This window comes from Sinocyclocheilus rhinocerous, unplaced genomic scaffold (genome assembly GCF_001515625.1).
Source record: "Sinocyclocheilus rhinocerous isolate Xijiao unplaced genomic scaffold, SAMN03320098_v1.1 scaffold615, whole genome shotgun sequence".
Lineage (NCBI taxonomy): Eukaryota > Metazoa > Chordata > Actinopteri > Cypriniformes > Cyprinidae > Sinocyclocheilus > Sinocyclocheilus rhinocerous.
In genome coordinates, this window is record NW_015631049.1 from 2,426,381 (window position 1) to 2,434,906 (window position 8,526).

Below are 8,526 nucleotides of genomic sequence, written 5' to 3' on the forward strand. Positions count from 1 at the left end.
CTGTTGAGCCCTGAATCCCTCTTCTCTAAATTGTTTCCAGTCCTCAAGTGTCCAATCCTGTTAAAGGTAAAAATCCCATAAAATATTTTCAAATGGAACCAGTGTTAGTCGGGGTTGCTTTAACCGGTAAGATAGCCTACACTACTGTTCAAAGATTTTTTTTTATTTTTTTTTAAATGTCTCTTATGCTCTAAAAAGTCTCTTATGGTCACTAAGGCTGCATTTATTTGATCAAAAATACAGTAAAAATAGTAATACTGTCAAATATTATTAGAATTTTAAATAACTTTTCTGTTGTGATACATTTTGAAATGTGATTTATCTCTGTGATGGGAAATCCGAACATACAGCAGTGATTACACAAGTCTTCAGTATCACATGATCCTTCAGAAATCATTCTAATATGCTGATTTGCTGCTCAAGAAACACTTCTTATTATTATCAGTGTTGAAAACAGTTTTTGTGGAAACTTTGATAGCTTTTATTCAGGATTATTTGATGAATGCAAAGTTCAAAAGAACAGCATTTATTTAAAATAGAAAGTTTTGTAACATTGTAAACCTCTTTGTCACTTTTGATCAATTTAATGCATCCTTTCTGAATTACTGTATAAAAAAATTAGAAAATCATAAACAAAATTTGTTCTCTCTTTAATTGGTTATTTTTGCGCTGTTACTATAGAGTTGTTAGTACAATAGCCTTTTGCATGCTTACACTGTACAGATGCCTTAAAGCTGTTATGTTGGTGTGAGATTGTTATTTTTCTCTTCCTCTTTAGAGAGAGCCCATGTGTACACAGAAAAGAAGGAGGCTTTGCAGGCTGTTAAAATGATGAAGGGGGCTCGGTTTAAAGCTTTCTCCAATCGTGAGGATGCTGAAAAATTTGCCAAAGGCATATGTGACTACTATCCTTCGCCTAGTAAAAGCACTCCCTGTGTTTCTCCTGTCAAACCTGGCCTGATGTTTAGCAAAGGTGAGGAATATCTCCATTATCTCAGCTGTAAAACCCATTTGAAAAATAATTTTAGTTTATACATTTATAATTTAATTTATAAATTAAATTATAAATTAAAAAGTGTAATCAGTTTCAAATTGTATTAAAAACTTGCCTATTGTAAATGTAAACTCTCTTTTCTGATAAATTCCCAAAACCAGACCACCCGTCTATGATGGAGGCAGACACAATCAACAGGGAGAAGGCAAACAGTTTTAAGAGCCCTCGAACTCAAGATTTGACGGCCAAACTAAGGAAGGCTGTGGAGAAGGGAGATGAGATGGCTTTTACTGAGCTGGTCTGGAGTAACCCTCGTTACCTCATCGGGTCAGGGGACAACCCTACGGTAGTCCAGGTGAAAGCTTTTGTACCATGATCTGTGTGTATGAAGTTGTTTTGCCTGTTTCTCCCACTTGATATGGTGAGCTTTTGGCTTCTTTGCAAAGTTCAAAGTCTTTTTCCAAACTAGCCTGGTATCTTAATATTAAGTTATTTATTTACAAATCCCAAATATTTCCACATGCACCATTTCCCCATGTGTATGAATTCAGCTATATACTTTTAAGCATGTTCTTCAATTTGTTCTATTTTTTTCACAACAGTTTATCTAAACTTATTCATCTCTGAATGCTGTTCTTTTAAATGTTTCTCTGTTGTAAATTTGACTGCAGGAGGGCTGCAGGTATAATGTGATGCATGTGGCTGCTAAGGAGAACCAGGCAGGCGTTGTTCAGATCCTGCTGGACACTCTTGAGAACCCAGATTTCATGCGGCTTATGTACCCAGATGACCAGGAGAGCATGCTGCAGAAACGCATCTGGTATATCGTAGACCTGTACCTCAATACGCCAGATAAAGCTGTAAGTGGCGCTTCTTAATCTGTATTTGTTATTTAACTCTTCAAATATTGGTAGCATGAGTGTTGAGGTGGCATATTTCACATTCCTGGGGAAATTTTTGCGGGTTACCTTTAAAAACTGAAGTGACTGAAATGGGAAGCAACACCATTAATGGTCACTCAGTCAGTAACTTAATACTATGTACTATAGGTGCATTTACGCCATGTCAGAATTGCCATAATAATGAGATTCCAACTTAAACTAGATTACATTTGCTTCCTCTTAAGAACTCGTAAATGCAACACTTTCTGAGAGGTCCGATTTGTGACACCTGACCGCTGCAACGTCATGCAGAAAATGGTATCGCCTTCAGTAATCAAATGCAGGGCATGACATTGCAAGTGTTTCACTTACATTTGCATCAAAGAAATAGATGTGCGTAAAATGTATTAAGGAGCATGTGTCCTTAAATAGTCGAGAAATTTCAGTTTTATGAAATTTAAGGTCATAAAAAGTTTAAAACATTTTAAATGGTATAACAAACATCTTAAGACCTCTTAAAATTATAAATACATATGGAGATAGAAAAACAGGAATCAACCATACAGCGTAATGTGATTATTAAACTTCAAAAGGCAATGATTTCGTTAAATAAATATGAGTGCTGTACATTTCAAAGTAAAAATGTGGGGCTGTTGCATATTCTACGGGCTCGCTATTATAGATATAGGTAGATAGATAGATGTATAGATAGATAGGTTCAATACATACCTCGTTTTTTTTTTTGTTTTTTTTTACACCATGGTTTTCGGTTTTCGGTTCGGTTCTCATGGCTTGGTGCATCAGAAACAACAAAAATGTCCTGTAAACATCTGTACAATGGAGAAAGACGTATATTATTATATGACTATTTAAAATGTCTTTTGAGAGGGGTATTATTTTTACCCAAAATAGGATGGATTAGCCATAATGGAGCACTGTAAATACATGTAATGTCTGTTTCATTCATACTGGTAGCCAAAGGGCACCCTCGCGCAGAAAATCCACATATGTATCGCAGAAGTAATAGAACCAATGAGGCTCCAGGAAATTCCTAATATGGCCATCCAGCTACCCCTGTAGCTGAATTAAAAGATAGAAACGTTTTGAATGATGAAACATTAAGACAATAAATACTCGACTACGACAATATATAGTTTATCTGTGTTCTTCAAGCCATCTTGGGTATTTTCATAATAATTAAGTATATTTGTAATTCGTTGCTAATCAACATAGTCTTTATTACAGTATAGAATATATTTTCTGCCTCATTCTGTGATAAGAAGCCACATTAGATCACAAAAGGAAGTCATTTCAAACACTCGACTGATGTTGTGGAGTAAAAACAAGTTAGAATGTTCTCTTTTAGGTTTTTTTAGGTTTAGAAATACTTCTCATTGTAAGTCATTTCAAAGGAAGGTGTTTGGCGTGTGTTTCTTTTTCAAATGCACGTTATGAGCGGGGAGGCGTTTACTCATCTCAGCACGTAGATTCACGGGCACACACAAACAGAGGCAATTCTGAGAGAAATAAAACACACAGAAATTATTTAAACGCAAAACCGAAAAACCGCAATTCACAAGCGCGTATTGAACCATGGATGTCGTACCAAACGGTTCAATATAATATTGAGAATTGTGACATCCCTAATAGATAGATTATACAGTTTAAAGGGTTAGTTCACCCAAAAAATAACGACTTTATTCCACATTTTCGTCTCTACTGCGTCACTTTGGACGCGCGTTCACGACAGTACCATGACGCGAGCGTGTGGGGGCGCTGACCCAGAGCAGTAAATAAAGTTGTTATTTTTGTTTTCTTTGCGCAAAAAAGTATTCTCGTAGCTTTGTAACTTTACAGTTACTTTAGTTACACTGATGTCACACGGACTACTTTGTCGATCATCTTGGTACTTTTCTGGACCTTGAACGTGGTAGTTACCTTGCAGTCTATGGGAGGGTCAGAGAGCCCTCAGATTTCATCAAAAATATCTTAAATTGTGTTCCGAAGATGAACGAAGGTCTTACGGGTTTGGAACAACAGGAGGGTGAGTAATCAATGACAGAATTTTCATTTTTGGGTGAACTAACCCTTTAAATAGGCTTATAAATATTCACATAATTATTAAAAACAGTTTGAAGCAGAAATATTGAAAAACCTAGTGTACTTTTTGTATTCTAATAAATTAAATCATTTTGCTTGTAAACATCGTATGAATCCCTTTATTTATCATTTTCATTGCGCCCCTGAATTTATTTATTAATTTTTTTTATTATATGTGCTCCCAAATTTTTAACCTTAGGAGCAAGCATCAAGCCCTAAATTGTAATTAAGTAGTTATCTTGTAATATTTCTGTTCATAAAATCCAACAATTCTGTATTGTTAATGTCTTAATAATGCAAGATTAATCTGAAAATAAAGAAATCCAAAACTGTTTATTGTAGCCAATGTTTAGAACATCGTTTGTGTCTGGTACATTCATTTTATACCTAAAATACTGTCTAGGTAGACGGCTCACTAGGGTTTGTACAGTAATAGTGCCAACTAAATGCTCTGCCCTGTGTTTCATAGGGATTTGAGACGCCTCTCCACTTTGCATGTAAGTTTGGCTGTCCAGAGGTGGTGAACATACTCTGTTCTCATCCAGACATCGACAAGAACTGCAAGAACAAGTACAACCAGAAACCCTCTGAGGTACAACAGCTCTGATACATTAGCTTTCATGCTGAGGATTTCATAATTTATCAAAGCTTATTTATCAGTCATCTAATGTATTCCCTTAATTTAGGTCATTTGTGATAGAATGAAAGAAACGGGTAAAGTTCAGGAGGTCAAACGGAAGATAAATGAATATTTGGAAGGTAAGTCACAATATATAGTTTTGTATTCATTTAAATGATACTTTAAAAATGTAGATTAATTGCATTCCATATTCTAACACTCATTACTGATTGGCTACAGATCGATTGTACATCCCCTTATTGAGAGCCACCGATAACTCCTCCCAGCCTGTGATTGGTGCACCTTGGTCCCCTGAGCCAATGGAAAACCAGTCACCACGGTTACCCAGAAGCCCAAAGGATCCAGTTATGGCAGTCCGGGCCTTTGCTGGACCTTTAAGTCCATCTAAAGTGAGTTTTGTGTAGAATATGTAGGAGTTTTTTGCTAATATGTTTAGTTATGTATTATGACCTAATCAAATTTGTCTATACCATTGTTATTATAGGCGGATGAGTTCAGACGAGCATGGAAGACTCCTCCCAGAGAACGGGCAGACCATTTCCACAACATCCTGAAGTCTGACCCAGACCGTGGAGCTGAAAGAGTTGGCAGGTCAGTGCCAAACTATAATTTATGGAAGCTGGTCATTACTTGTATTATAGACAAATATTTCATGTTTTTGGGCATTAATAGTGTGCTATTAAGCATTGATTAGAATAAGATAATGGTGTCCTGTCTGTGAGCAGAGATCTGGCCCATGAGCTCGGTCACCCTTGGGCAGAGTACTGGGATTTCCTGGATAGTTTTCTGGACCTGCAGTCAACCGAAGGCCTGAAAATGCTTGAAGAATACCTCAGTAAAAAAGACTTCAGGGAGGCTGGAGAAAATGAAACCAGAAACAGGTTTAAAACCCCATCTCCGGGTAAGACCACTGACTCTTAACAGTTTTATTCTAATATCCCAATTTTTCAGAAACCCTTTCAACTGTTGATTGATTCCAGGAAATTTTTAGAAGACAATTTCCCATGGAGAATGTAATAAATTGTTCAAAAATTACAAAGACATTAATAATTTGATATTCTATTCATTAAAGATTCCTGAATAAAAATGTATCACAGCACAACTGTTTTCAACATTGATCATAATAAGAAATGTTTCTTGAGCACCATATCATCATATCAGAATGATTTCTGAAGGATCATGAGACACTGAAGACTGGAGTAATGACTGCTGAAAATTAAGCTTTGCATCACCGAGATGAATGACATTTTAAAACAATAAAAGAGAAACAGTTATTTTAAATTATAATATTTCACAATTTTACTGTTTTGACTTTTGCTTGCTTACACCAAATACAGTCGTAATGTAGTTTTACATGACCATTTCTCACCTATTTTGTGACTCTTACAGTTGTTTTCTGCTGTACATTGTAGATTTTTATATGTAAGTTGTGACTGGCTTATGAGTTGTGTATGTAAAATGATTTAATAGATAAGCAAATGCGTGCAGTTATATATTGGATAATGGATACTGGGGAGGGAACTTTGTTTTGTGAATGTTAAAGTATGTCTACACTGTACATCAAACTTTTTGATTTCCAAGACCTAGGGAAATCCTTCACTCCATGATATTTTAAATTTCAGGCAAACTGAAGAAGTTCTGTAACTCCATCTCCGTGGGGGCATTTTTGGATGAGGGTGATGATATCAGCCTGGAGGAGATCAAGAACAGGCAGAACGCTGCCCTCACAAGTATTTCTTCTGTGTGCTCCAAAGATGGCCTGCAGGGGGCGGTAGGGGGGCTTGAGTTTCACATCCTACCAGTTTCCCACAGCGCTGACCTCATAGAGGTGGCGGCGGAGCAGGATCTACTGCTCTCCAGCAGTAAAAATGGCCTGTGTGAGCAGGGCCCCGGGGACAGGACTCCAAACGGGGACAAAATGTCCCCTCGCATCTGCAGTTCATCAAATTCCTGCATTTTGTCGCCTATCTCAAACCTAATGGCTCAGTTTGAGAGGATGTCTCTGCTGGATGAGCCAGACAGGACAAACAGGGAGAGAAGAAGAAGTGGAGGGAAACGTCACAGAGACGCTCAGGCCACAGAGCTCACCTCCGGACTGGGCCGCCTCTCGTTGTCCTCGGAAGACGACTCTGTGTTTGATAAAGACAGGACGTCAGTGTTACGAGCAGCAGAGAATGATGGATTGCAGAGAAAAAATGAAGTAGATGCGAGATCCAGTGCAAGTTCAGACGAGTACTTTCTGGCCAATGAGAGGTTAGAACCTATGAACCAACGGACTGTAGAGACTCCAGGAGGCGAGCGCACGATCTGTGCCAGATCAAAGTCCTGGGATCATGGGGGAAGAGACCTCAGCTCCTCAGGGTCTTCCAGCTCCTACAGATCACTTGACAGTTCTCAGGACTTCATACTGCGGACTCCTCCTAGAGTGAAGAAAAGACTCTTCATTGAAGGGTGAGAGGAGCCTATGATCACTGTGATGCTTCAATATAAAGGCTTTACTTATTTCCAGTAGTATAGCAGAGAATTTATAATTGTGATATCTAGGCTAGTCATGGAATTTTGTAAATATTCGGCTTTTATGGTACACATATGGTACATTTTGGTGTCTCGTGACTTTATTTTAAGCATAGACCTTAGTCAGGTTAGATGCCACATTGAATTGTATGCAGATAAAACGAGGCTGTGAGGGATAGACTTACGGTCTACAATGGCACACTCAGTGTAAAGGACCAAGATCACATGCAGTTTTCATAACTCACAACTTTTAAAACTGTTTTAGGACGTTTTTGTCCATCAAAAGTGGACAAAAGTCAGCTGAATAATGTGTATGTTGTTAAACAACATTACTGTCCTTTGAACACACTGTAAGTTTATCCCTCACAGTCTTGTTTTCATTCCTGTAAAAAGTTAAATATGGTGCTACCTTACTAATGTGTATTGGTCTATAAGTTTTTGTAGTAAAATAGATGGTTCTAAACCTAGCAGACCTCTACTGAGTGATTAATTTAAGCTAAATATGCAACCCAGTTCTGGCACTTGTTTTTAATTTATTCATCTTATTCATTCCGTTGTTTTTTTTCTTCATTTAAGTACATTTTCTTTTTTGTATACATTTGTATGCATGTTTTTAATATAAGAAATGTTACTTGAGCACAAATGAGCATATTAGAATGATTTCTGAAGGATCATGTGACACTGAAGACTGGAGTAATGGCTGTTGAAAATGAATACAAAAACACTTTTTGACTAACCATTTGCTGTAAAAGAAATCAAAAACTTTTATTTAAGGTCCTGTTCTGTACAATTTGTGGATAGTCCCAGACAAATTTTTAAATTTTTTTGGCTTTAAACCTTCACTCTTTCCTTCTTTTTTCAGGGATTCGCCCACCAAGTTGGACAGAGAGGTTTTGTCGGCTTTAGGTGGCACAGACATGGACCCTCTGAAGTATCCCAGCATTGACAAATGGAAGAGCACAATTCAGGCATACTCCCACTTAGAAATGCAAAGGTAGGCATGTGTGTAGCTCAGTGATGAGAGCTACGTTACACTACTTTTTAGTACATTACACTACAATTCAAAAGTTTGGGGTCAGTAAGATTTTTTAAAAAAACTTTTATTAGGAAATTAATATTTATTCAGAAAGCATGCATAAAATTGCTCAAAAGTAACGGTAAAGATTTCTATAATGTTACAAACGATTTCCATTTTAAATAAATGCTGTTCTTTGAAACTTCTTTTGTTCCAGAGTCATGATAAAAATGTTTTATCATGGTTTCTGTAATATACTAAATATATTAAAACCGAAAATAGTTATTTTAAATTGTAATAACATTACACAATATAATGTTATACTGAAATTTTTTTATCAAATAGATGCAGTCCTGGAGAGTAGGAGACTTCTAAAAAAAAT

General features: G+C 36.8%; 1 protein-coding gene across 2 annotated transcripts in view; it reads left to right on the forward strand.

Moving 5' to 3' along the window:
- Positions 1-8,526, forward strand: part of ankle2 (ankyrin repeat and LEM domain containing 2) — a 15,034-nt gene that overhangs the window by 3,648 nt on the left and 2,860 nt on the right. For both annotated transcript variants that reach the window (XM_016553949.1, XM_016553950.1), the window contains exons 4-12: positions 1,156-1,349; positions 1,666-1,854; positions 4,445-4,567; positions 4,662-4,734; positions 4,835-5,004; positions 5,100-5,206; positions 5,341-5,516; positions 6,238-7,066; positions 7,992-8,123. In XM_016553949.1, coding sequence (XP_016409435.1) covers positions 1,156-1,349; positions 1,666-1,854; positions 4,445-4,567; positions 4,662-4,734; positions 4,835-5,004; positions 5,100-5,206; positions 5,341-5,516; positions 6,238-7,066; positions 7,992-8,123 — 1,993 coding nt within the window. The remainder of the gene's footprint in view (positions 1-1,155; positions 1,350-1,665; positions 1,855-4,444; positions 4,568-4,661; positions 4,735-4,834; positions 5,005-5,099; positions 5,207-5,340; positions 5,517-6,237; positions 7,067-7,991; positions 8,124-8,526) is intronic.